The sequence below is a fragment of the Rhineura floridana genome, chromosome 9, assembly GCF_030035675.1.
Source record: "Rhineura floridana isolate rRhiFlo1 chromosome 9, rRhiFlo1.hap2, whole genome shotgun sequence".
Taxonomy (NCBI): domain Eukaryota; kingdom Metazoa; phylum Chordata; class Lepidosauria; order Squamata; family Rhineuridae; genus Rhineura; species Rhineura floridana.
Window position 1 is genome coordinate 127,700,596 of NC_084488.1, and position 12,221 is coordinate 127,712,816.

The following is a 12,221-nucleotide window of genomic DNA, read 5'->3' on the forward strand; positions in this document are numbered from 1 at the left end:
TAAAGTAATGACAACAGAAGAGATATGCAACTTTAAAGTTGACAATGAGGACATTGAACTTGTCAAGGATTATCAATAGCTTGGCACAGTCATTAACCAAAATGGAGACAATAGTCACGAAATCAGAAGGCGGCTAGGACTGGGGAGGGCCGCTATGAGAAAACTAGAAAAGGTCCTCAAATGCAAAGATGTATCACTGAACACTAAAGTCAGGATCATTCAGACCATGGTATTTTAGATCTCTATGTATGGATGTGAAAGTTGAACAGTGAAAAAAGCAGATAAGAGAAAAATGAACTCATTTGAAATGTGGTGTTGGAGAAGAGCTTTGCGCATACCATGGACTGCGAAAAAAAAAGAAATAATTGGGTGTTACAACAAAGTAAACCAGTACTGTCACTAGAAGTTAGAATGATGAAATTGAGGTTATCCTACTTTGGACACATCATGAGAAGACATGATTCACTAGAAAAGACAATAATGCTGGGAAAAACAGAAGGCAGTAGAAAAAGAGGAAGGCCAAACAAGAGATGGATTGATTCCATAAAGGAAGCCACAGACCTGAACTTATAAGATCTGAACAGGGTGGTTCACGACAGATGCTCTTGGAGGTCGCTGATTCATGGGGTCGCCATAAGTCGTAATCGACTTGGAGGCACATAACAGCCACAAATAAATAAAGGCTCTCTGTGCGGCGGCTGTGCCATGGATGCAACACGCCCGATCCCTGGGCGCAGAGGCCGCCACGCGCTTTCCCTCGCTCAGCCGTGCTGGTCGCCACCCTTCTCGCAGCCCCGAGGCTAAGAAGAACGGAGGAACTCCTCTCCCGCCTTCTTCCTCCTGCGCTGAAGGATTTCACCAGCCCAACCAAGCCCCGCCCGCCTCACCTGCCTGCGTCGCGCGCGCCCCTCCGAACGGGCGTGGAGGCGGGCGAGTGAGCGACGCTACCTGCACGGCCAGAGGCGCGGGGGGAAGTAGTGTGCGGGCAGTGACGTCACCGCCCCACCTGGTTGGTGGGAGGGGCTTCGTGGCAGGCAGGCAGGCAGGCGAGCTTGAGGACGACGAAGACGACGCCTCCGCCGCAGCCGCCGCTGTTGCGAGAGGTGGAGCTGTAGGGAGTGCCAGCGCGCCCGTCTGCCCACCCGGTCCGTGAGCGACGGGATGGGGATGGTGCCGCGTTCCCCGCCGCCTGCGCTCCTCCTCCTCTTCCTCCTCTCGCCGGTGGCTTCGGTGGCGCCCCCCTCCGCGCTGCCCCGCATCGCGCGCCTCTTCCCGGGTAAGGGCACCGCCTTGGCTTGGCTTGGGTGGGTCGGTGGGTGGGCAGGGAGAGCTGCGGCGTCTGGCCTGGGGCTTTCCTCCGCCACTTCCCCCTCCGTCCCTCCCTCGCTCCTCTCCCCGCAGGCTGGCACGCCCGGGCTTAGGGGGCGCGGCACTCCCCGTCTCTCTCCCTCCCTGCGGGCGTGGGTGGGAGCGGCATCGCCCTCGCGCCCTCGCCCGGCTGCCTGGCACGACGACGTCGGAGCTGCTTTGCCGCAGCTGGGCGCCGCCTCCGCCGGGGGCCTGGCGGGCTTCCCGGCTCTCCCCCCCCCCGCGGCAGGATCTGTTCCTGAGCGGAGCCTTCCCTGCCGCGCCGGTTCCCCCAGTTGCTGCGTTTCCTGCCTGGGAAGGTCGGCTGGGTGGTCGGCCGGCTGGCGGGGATCGCTCCGGGCTATTGTCTTTGCGTCCCGCTGGGCGGGCAGGGCCTGAGTTGGCTGCAGAAGGGCGCCGCCGTGCTTGATGGGGGGGGACCGTGGGGCGAAATGGGGCGCCAGGCTTGGGGGCAGCGCCGCGGGGCTGGATTCTGCGCTCTCAGCAGTGGGGCGCGTGGTTTCAAGGGAGGCGTTGGCGCGGAGAGGGAGAGAGGCGAGGGGTGCCCGGCAGGCGGCTAGAGGATCCTCTTTGCGAGACGGCTGAAAATCAGCCTTTTTTTACAGTCGGCGTGTGTAGCCGCCGATCACGCGGAAGGGCTCGTTCTGTCCTGGGACCATCGGAGGCAGACCCGTGCACATCACCGATTTGGAGATCCCATTGAATCTGTGACCTCCTGTTGAAACTGTGACCTCGTGCGTGGAGGGCAGAGGCTCTGCCTCTGAGAGGCCCTGGCCTTTACCCGCCTTTACCCTGGCCTAACGATACCAAGTGACCTGGACCTTGTCCCCCCAACGCACATACCCAGAGAAACAATTTAGTAAGGCAATCCCAAGGCGTAGCTGTGGCTGCCCTCTGGGACGCCTCCTAGTCCAGGCCTCTGGACAGTGCATGGCCACCAGCAAGGCCTGTGGAGTAGTTGCCCGCAGAACCTTGGCCTGCTCTGGGCATTCCTCTCGGGGGCCTGCCTAGTGTTGAGTTCTGAACTCTACCGCTTGTGCTGCAACTGCAGGCTGCCCAGAATAAGGATGGGGAGAAGGGATGCCAAAAGAGGAGAGAGAAAAGGGAGGCAAAGGTGCCTCAGGCACTTTCGCCATATAGCTTTTGGCAAGTGCTAAAGACACACCACTTTACCCTGGCCTTTGGCTCCTGAGCTGTTTGTTCTCAGAACCCACCCTATTCTTGTGATTGAAACGTGTTTTAATTCTTTTGAGTATTGTACGTTAGGTTTTGTAAACTGCCCTGGGACCTACTGGTGAAGGGTGGACAATAAATATAAATAATAATATCAACAACAACTACCTCCAGGCTTACCAAAATGCACTTCAACCAAAGGAAGACAACAAAATGTATTGGACAGATTAGGAAAGGCTCAAAGGAACATCAGACATGGCTAAATGGAGAAGAGGAGGCTAAATCAGATTGGGAGACTTATTTTTTAAACAAACACCCTTTGGCCAGCTAAATGTAAGGCAATAATAAGGCAAACCAGGAAGGAGTTAGGGACAGCAAATGGTTGCAGAATGAGGGGGGAATTCTCAAGAGCCCAATACAAGCTGGAAAGCAAGGCTGCAACGTGGCTGCAAAAAGGCAAATGCTATTTTAGGCTGCATTAACAGAAGTATAGTTTCCAAATCGTGTGAAATATTAGTTGTAGAATCTTGAGCATTACTTTACTTACATGGGATATTAAGGCAATAGTTCAATAATTACTGCATTCCCTGGGATCCCCTTTCTTTGGAATTGGGATGTATATTGAACGCTTCCAGTCTGTGGGCCATTGTTTAGTTTTCCATATGTCTTGACAGATTTTTGTCAAATTTTGGACAGATTCAGTCTCAGTAGCTTGTAACTATTGGTATGTCATCTGTTCCTGGTGATTTGTTTCTTCCAAGTATTTTAAGAGCAGCTTTCACCTCACATTCTAAAATGTCTGGTTTTTCATCATATGGTTCCTCCACGAATGAATCTGTTATCCTGGCATCTCTATTGTAGAGTTCTTCAGTGTATTGCTTCCATCTTCCTTTTATTTCATCTCTGTCAGTCAGTGTGTTCCCCTGTTGATTATTCAACATCCCTACTCTTGCTTTAAATTTCCCTTTCATTTCTCTAATCTTTTGGAATAGGACTCTTGTTCTTCCCTTTTTGTTGTCCTTTTCTATTTCTGTACAATTACTATTGTAATAGTTCTCTGTGTACTAATCGCTGTATTGTTGCACTTAGGGTTCTGACCATGTTTCTATCGCCTTTTCCTTTTCCTTTCCTTATATTTTTAACCATTTTAAGAGTTTCGTCTGTCATCTATTGAGGTCTTTCTCTCTTTTTAACTAGAGGTACTGTGTTTTTGCATTCTTCCCTGATAATCTCCAACACTGGAGGCATTGAAAAGGCAGCTGGACAGCCACCTGTCAGATACACTTTAACCTGAATTCCTGCATTGAGCAGGGAGTTGGACCTAACAGCCTTTTAGGCCCCTTCCATGATTCTGTGAATTCAGTGGAGGCACAGCATAGCCATCATGGCTAGTGGCCATTGATAGCCTTATCCTCCATGAATTTGTCTAAATTGCTTTTTAAACTGTCCAAGTTTGTGGCCATCACTGCTTCTTGTGGGAGCGAATTCCATAGTTTAATTGTGTGCTGTATGAAGAAGTACTTTATTTTGTATCTCCTGAATTTTCCAACATTTTATTTCTTGCCTGCCCTTCAGCATGAGGTCCCAGGGTGGGTTACAGCAACAGACAATGATAAAACCAATAAAACCACTACAAATGGAACAGAGCAGTATAAATTCAGCGACAGGTGCGTCTCACAAAAGAAAATAGCTTCACTGTCAGCGCTTCATTTGATAGTTCTGGGTTCTCTAGCATTATAAGAAAAGGAGAGAAACATCTCCCTGTCCACTTTATCCATACCATGTATAATCATGTACGCCTCTATCAGTACCTCCTCGTACTCCCTTTTTTCTAAGCTAACCCCCCCCCAAAATGTAGTCATGTTTCCTTGTCAAGGAGTTTCTGGGAATCACCAGTAGGGAGAGAGCTTTTGCATCCAGATCCTGCTTGAGAGCTTCCCAGAACAGGCATCTATGTAGGGCTGATCTTAAACTGTCCAGCATCTGGCCTGCAAGGAAGGTGCTGTTGCATTAGCTGCTTGCAGTGATCCATAGTTCGGTGACTTCAAGACATGGCTATTGAAATGTGCCCTGAAAGTGGTTCAGAAGCTGCACTGGTGCAGAATATAACAGCCGGGGTGCTGGCAGTTACTAGTCCCTGAGCAACTGTTATGCCACTTGGTAAAGATCTGTACACCAGTTTGCTGGTGTGCTTCCAAGCCTGGTCAAAAGTGCTTATGTTGACATACAAAGCCATAAATGATTTGGGCTCCAAATATCTGAAGCAGCGCTGTCTCCTATATAGAACTGTTTGCAAGTTGGGTTCTGCAGGGAGGGAGTTCCTCTTGTTTTTTGTTGGCAGTTCCTCTGCTGTGTAAAGTTTGTGAGATGGCAGTGCATGAGACAGCCTTCTCCACAGTGGCCCCTGAGATTGCGGAATACCCTTGCTGGGTATCCAAAGTATTTTATTTATTTATTTATTAAATTTATACCCCGCCTTATGGCCAAAAGGCCCTCAAGGCGGCTTACAAAAAACCATGAACATAATACATCAATAAAATAATACAGCTCTCAAGATTAAATAACAATTCTCAAAATTAAATAACAATTAATTAACATTTGCAGTAACTAACTATAAAATAAGATGATTCCCACATCATAACATAACAGTTAGCAAAAAATAAAACTAAACAAAGCAGTAAAAACAAAGAATCTTTCATGGTCTTCTTTTTGAAGATGATGCCAAGTGCGACGCTAAGTGTGTCGCACTTGGCGCAACGCCGAGGCACGTGCCAAGGCCAGGCAGCCCCTCTCCTTCATATACCTGGAGCAGAGGAAAAAACAGGATGGCAGAGTTGTAGAGTAAGCAGCCACAGCAGCTGCTGCAGCATACAGAGTCCTTCCAAACACAGAGTCTTCCACACACACCAGGTATGCATCTGCCCTTATCACTGTATACATTTCAATTCACCTTTTTGCACAGACCTTTCTTGCTGTTGATTTGGTTTCATTTGTAGTCTAGTAATGTTTATGTGTTACATTATTTACTTATTTAATTGAGACTTATATAACCCATCCTAGGACTGCATGAACAGGCTATAAACACATATGAACAAATAAAATCCTGCAGCAAAGAGTTCTGCAAGTTAAGCAAATGTTATTTCTTTTGCCTTGACTCTGCTGCCAATCATTTTTACTGGATAAACCCAATGGGAGCATTCCAATAAGGAACAATTTGTTCGCTCTCTGCATCTTAATGGTTCTACCATGTCTTCTGCTAATTCTTCCCTGCAGTAGACAAGGGTAGACCAGATGGGCCAATATTCTGCCATCTACTGGGGCAGACTCACATCACATCTCTCCCCCTTGTTTCTGGGCCCGTTTATAAGAATGTAAGAAGAGCCTGGCTGCTGGATCAGGCCAAAGGGGCCCATCTAGTCCAACATCCTGTTCTCACAGTGGCCAACCAGATGCTGCTGTAGGAAAGCTGTAAGCAATACCTGAGTGTGACAGCAGTGCTCCACCCCGCATGTCATTCCCAGTGACTGATATTTACTGCCTCCGATAGTGCAAGTACAACTTCGAGCCAATCCAGAGGGGGCTTGAAGTCACAGCTGATGAGTGCTGTCTTCAGTCTCTGCTTTTGCCAGGGGTGGCTATGATCAGAAGCTCCAAAATGGAACCAATTCCAGCAGGGCTTGCATTTGGCGCCAAGTTTAAGGAATGCTGAATACAAAGCCTGCTTGCCGAGGAGTAAGCAGAAGGCCATTTAAGGCTCTTGATTATTCCGTTGCAGCCTTTCCTTGCCCCACACTGGACACCATATCTGGAGTCCACATTATTAATGACCAAGTTAAAAAGCACAAGTCCCAATACTGATAGTTGCAGGACTCCACTTTCTACATCCCTCCTTTGGGAGAAATGCCCATTTATTCATTCTCTGGTCCCTGCTACTTAACCAGTTCCTGATCCACATGAGGACCTCTCCTCTTATTCTGTGACTGCGAGGCTTACTCAGGAGCTTTTTGTGAGGTACCTTCTTGAAAGTACAGTGTCAACTGGATCACCTCTAACTATATGCTTGTTGACCCTCTGAAATAATAGGATAGCGAGACAGGACTTACCCTTGCAGAAGCCATGCTGGTTTTCCTTCAGCTAGATGGCTTCTTATATATGCCTGGTAATTTAATCTTTGGCAATGCTTTCCACCACGTTTTCTGGAGCTTAACCAGCCTGTAGTTTCCAGGGGGCGCCCCCCCCAGCCGGATCCCTTTTTAAAAAATGGTGTTACACTGACCACTATCCAGCCTTCAAGTACAGAGGCTGAACTTAGGGGTAAGTTACTTATTTTTGTTAGAAGATCAGCAATTTCACATTTGAGTTCTTTAAGAAATTGAGATAGATGTCATCTGGACCTGATTTGTCAGTTTTTATTTGAACTTCATATCTCATCGCCACCATTTGTCCCATTATCTCAAACTCCCTTCCAGTGAAGGTTAGGTCAGGCACAGGGGTCTGCCCTATATCTTCTGCTGTGAATATACGTGCAAATGATTCATTCAGTTTCTCTGCAATCTCCTTATCCTGCTTCTGCATACCTTTTGACTTCATTGTTATGCAAGGGTCCAACCTTTTGTTGTTGGTCTTTGCTTGTAGCAATGTGCTACAAATACCATATTTGCATCATTTGCTTGTGTTGTTTTGCCAGAGTTTGTGTTCCATTCTGTTCTCATTTGGATAAGACATCCGTTTTCTGAAGGAATCCACCTTTCCTGTAAAAGCGTCTTTGACTCTGCTGGTTAACCGCACGGGCACCCTCTTCGCCTTTGTGATACCTTTCTGGATTTGCGGTATACGTTTCTGATGAGCTTCTGTTGTGGTGGTTTTGAACAATCCCTGTCAGGAAGAACTGACCCTCTTCACTTTGTCTTTCAACTTCCTTTTTACCAATCCCTTCATTTTTGGTAAGTTTCCTCTTTTAAAGTTGGATTTTCTTGACAATTGTCCACTTACATATATGTTGAGTTAGGTAGCCTGATGGTGATTGTTCCCAGTTGGTTCAGCAGCACTTACATCATGCACCAGATCCTGGGCGCCACTTCAGATTTAAGTCCACGGTTGCTGGCCCTCTGGCTGGTGCCATGACCACGTTTTCTAGGGCACCATCATTTAGGGCATCCAGAAATTTAACTTCTTCATTGTGTCTGGAACATGCAAGTGCCCCAGTCTGTGGAAGGGTAATGCAAGTTGTCCATTGCTACATTCCTCTCACTTCTGGATGCCTCCTTGATGTCATTCTCAGTGTCAAGGCCACCCTGGGCATTTTGGTCAGGGAGGTGATAGTACCCCTCCAGTACTAATGTACTTCAGGAGGCCAGTATTGCCACCTCCCCCACCTTAGAGGCCTTTCACCTGCTGCTGGTGGTCAGTCTGCAAAGGTACCACCTGGCCCTGCTCTTTGTGCCTAGTCCAGACTGCGACGGGGACAGTGGCTCTGGAGCCATTCTCAGGCTGCTCAATTGCTGCCCGAAGCAGAATTCCTTCCCAGGGCAGGGCAGTCCTGCTGTGGACTGAGGCGCCATCTGTAGCAGGGGTGGGCTGCTACCCCCCAGGAAATGTCCATTGGGGGCTGGAACTGATGATGGGTGGGTCAGAGCCAAAGTAAGCATGGCCCACCCCTTTTCTCTCTCCCCACACAAGTGAAGGCAGCCGGGGCAGCCACACTGGTACTGAGAGGTGTGTGCCTCTCCTTCCCCCAGCGCCACGCTTGGATGCACCCGAGAGTGGGCAACCCCTGCGGGAGGGAACAGGCTGCTTCCTATTGAGCTGCAGCCAAACCCATTTCCTGTGCCTGCCATCTCACTGCGTAGCTCAGGGGAAGGTGCTGTGCCCCCCCGCCTTTGGTGAGTTGCTTGGCTTTTGCTCTGACTCCTGAGGAACAGCAGCCGCCTCCTCCCTGGCCTGCATGGGAACAGTGCGGTGCCTGAGGAGGGCTGAGGCATCCTCTGCCGGAACTCCCTCCTGCAGATCCAGGCTATCCAGAGGGTGGGCTGTTGAACAAGGGGCCTGGCCTGGAGCTGGGAGGAGGAGGAGTGCAGGGAAGGGCTTAGGTAGCTGGGTCAGAGCGCTGGAGGCCAGGCGGGCCAGGGGCTCCTCACTTCTGACCTATAGGCAGGGCTTTGCCACACTCTTGGCACTGGGGAGCTCCCTGGGGGCGGGGGCTTCTGGAAGTGCTTGCTTGGTGCTCCAACTGCTGCTTCCCTTGCTGCTGTTCTGGGCCTGGGCCAAGGGTGTGTGTGTGCATTCTGCAACATGAGCATGCCATAAACCCCACGATTCCCAGGCTTGCTCCTGCAGGACTTTCTTCCTCCAGGGAAAAGGGGGCCACTTCCCTCAGTCCTGTGGTGCTCCCCCTCCGTGCAGGGGCCCGGGTACGTGGGCCTTCCCCTGGGCCGGCTGAGAGCTCCTCTTAAGCCTGGGGCTTAAACTGTTCCTTGGGTGGCTGAAAGCGCCCTGCAGGCATCTGTTTGAGCAAAGGGAGTTCCTTGGGCAAGGTGTGCTCAGTGATTGTGCAGGGCAGGGCCCTTGGGGGTGTGTGTGGACTGTTCCTCGTGACCTCCCAGTCTTTTGCTCTGAGCCTCTCCTGCCCAGCCCTTGCAGCTTCTCTGTCCAGAGGGAGCCTCCCGTGGTGGGGAGTGCCACCTTGCCGCTCCCTTCAGGGGTGGAAGTTGGAGGGAGCAGGCCAGAGCCCCCCTGGAGGGCAGCGGTGGTGCTCCGTGGTTTGGTTGCCTTGTCTAGCCTGCTGGATCCGCCCCCTTGCTTGCTGAGACCTGCAAAGGGGAATCTGCCCCAGCCATTCCTGCTGACGGACAAACCCACCAATCTGCCGCACTGCCTGGGGCTCCTGGTCAACAGAGAGCCTGTGGCCCTTGCCTGGGCCACTCTCCACAGCGGCTCCCGAGGCAGGTTGCACTAGTCACTTTGTCTGGATGGAGCAGAAAGGTGAAGCTGGGGCAACCTGGGCTGCGAAGTTCCTGCTTGGTCCCGTCGCCTCTGGCACCAGCTGCCCAGAGCCATTCACTGACCCCCTGCTAAGTGTTGGGTTTTTTTGGGGGGGGGGTTGATCAGTTTTTTGCTTTTGAATTTTTAAAAACATTTCTGCAAACCTTCAGATTCCCCCCCGTAACCCGTTTCTGGCTCTGTCAGGCAGACACTTCACCACCTGAGTTTGCTATTAGAGGAAGAGCTATTTTTCAAAAACCAGCCAGGAAATGGTCACCCCGGAAGGATCAGGCGAGACATGCGGCCAGAGCCAGGAAGGGGGCTTTGGCTGCTCATGTGCCTCTTCTGTCCACTCACGACGCCTCTCTAGGTCCTTCCCATGCTTTGCATTGGCCCTTGTCTCCAAAGCCTCCCTTGCTCCGGGGGTGGGGAGGGGTCGATTTCCATCATGCCTGCCCCCTCCTTTGGGATGTAAAAATTGGGGCAGGCACAGGGCAGCCCGCCTTGAGTGCCCAGGGCAGTTGGGGGATTGACCGGTCTGTGATGTCTCTGGGAGAGTACGGACAGCATGTGGCTGCCTAAGCCTGGCTTGGGGGCCTGGGAGTGGCCGGTGGTCCCTGGTGCCAACTAAGTGCCTGGCTAGGGTGGTGTGCCTTGCACTTTGGGATGGGGGAGGAGGGCATGGGCCGTTCCCACCATTTGCTTGGGGAGCCTGTGCTGCCCCCAAGCAGGCCTCCACTCACACAGGCCCTCTTGTCCCTGTGCCGTGCCTGCGGCCCTCTGGCTTGGCCTCGTGCCCCCAGAGGACACTGCAGCATTTGTCTGGGGACAGGCAGAGGCAGGCCTGAAGCCCAGCCCCCTTGGGAGATGGGAATGTCATGAAGGGGGGAGCTGGGGCTGGCATCCAGCTTGGCGCTCAGCGTCCCCCTGTTGGAGAGCAAAGGGCAAGGCCAGCCAGCGTGAACGTAAGAGCCCTATAGCTGGATCGGGCCAGTGGCCCATCTAGTCTGGCATCCTGTTCTCACAGTGGCCAACCAGCTGCGCATGGAAAGCCCAGAAGCAGGACTTGAGCGAACCAGCCCATCTCCTCTCCTGTAGTTTCCAGCAACTGGTATTCAGAAGCATGCTGCCTCCAGCCATGGAAACAGAACATATCCATCCTGGCTAGTAGCCACTGATAGCCTCCTCCTCCTCTTCCATGAATTTGTCTAATCCTCTTTTAAAGCCATCCAAGTCGGTGGCCATCTCTGCCTCATGGGGGGTGAATTCCACAGTTTAACTATGTGCTGTGTGAGGAAGTCCGTTCTTGTGTCTGTCCTGAATCTTACAACATTCAGCTTTATTGAATGTCCACGAGTTCTAATGTTATGGGAGAGGGAGAAACACTTTTCTCTATCCACTATCTTCATGCCATGCATGTTGTTACACACTTCTATCATGTCACCGCTTACTTGCCTCTTCTCTAATCTAAAAAGCCCCAAATGCTGCAACCTTTCCTGTCAGGAGTTGTTCCATCTCCTTGACCATTATGGTTGCCCTTTTCTAAACCTCTTCCAGCTCTACAATGTCCTTTTTTCCTTTTTGAGGTGAGGTGACGAGAACTCTACACAATATTCCAAGTCTGACCACACCTTAGATTTGTATAATGGCATTAAGATACCAGCAGTTTCATTTCCAGTAACTTTTCTAATGGTCCCTAGCATGGAGTATGCCTCTTTCACAGCTGCCGCATACTGGGTCAACATCTTCATCGAACTATCCACAACAATCTGTGTCTCATTCCTGGTCAATCACTGCCAGTTCAGACCCCGAAAGTGTACAAGTGAAACAAGATTTTTTGTCCCTATGTGCATCACTTTACAGTCGTTTACCCTGAATGGCATTTGCCATTTTTCTGCCCATTCACTCAGTTCGGAGAGGTCCTTGTGGAGCTCTTTGCAATCCCTTTTTGTTTTAACCACCCTGAATAATTTAATAACATCAGCAAACTTGGCCACCTCACTGCTCTAGATCATTTATGAACAAGTTAAAAAGCACAGGTCCCAATACTGATCCGCTTTCTACAGCCCTCCGCTGGGAGAACTGTCCATTTATTCCTGCCCTCTGCTTCCTGCTACTTAACCAATCCCTGATCCACAAGAGGACCTCTCCTCTTATTCCATGACTGCTAAGCTTACGCAGGAGTCTTTGGCGAGGTGCCTTGACAAAGCTGTTCTTCATTCAGCCTGGATAGATAAAAAAGTCAGACGCGTGCACTCGGAAGAGTATCTCAGGTGGTGATGAATCCCACTTTAAAGGGCCCCCAGTTGGCTCTCCAGGCTTTCAGTGGGGCCTTGACCAACCCTCTCTGATTTTCTGCCACTGAGCTACATGCCCTTCACTGGGGGGGGGGGAGAGCACTGGGCCCAGAGGGATGTAACCAGCGGGAGGATGGCAGGTGCCTCAGTGCTAATATCTCTGTTGTTTTTTTGGGGGGGAGGCACTAGGGTGTGTGTACAAGCTCAGCCATTGGGATCCCTTGTCCAAAGAGCATCTCTGCAAGCCCTGGAGCCACTTTTCTCCATAATCTGAGTTTTTCCCCTTGGGGTTGGCTGCCTGCAGAAATGACCCAGGCCTTGAAGCCCAGGGGAAGTTTCAGGTGAGCCTCCAGTGCTCCCAGGGTGAATGCACGAGCTCCCACACCGAAGGATGGGCAAGGC

General features: G+C 50.9%; 1 protein-coding gene across 1 annotated transcript in view; it reads left to right on the forward strand.

Moving 5' to 3' along the window:
• Window positions 1-935: 935 nt before the first annotated feature.
• Window positions 936-12,221, forward strand: part of SEMA4F (ssemaphorin 4F) — a 35,985-nt gene continuing 24,699 nt past the window's right edge. The window contains exon 1 of the mRNA XM_061583801.1: window positions 936-1,276. Coding sequence (XP_061439785.1) covers window positions 1,162-1,276 — 115 coding nt within the window. The 5' untranslated portion in view covers window positions 936-1,161. The remainder of the gene's footprint in view (window positions 1,277-12,221) is intronic.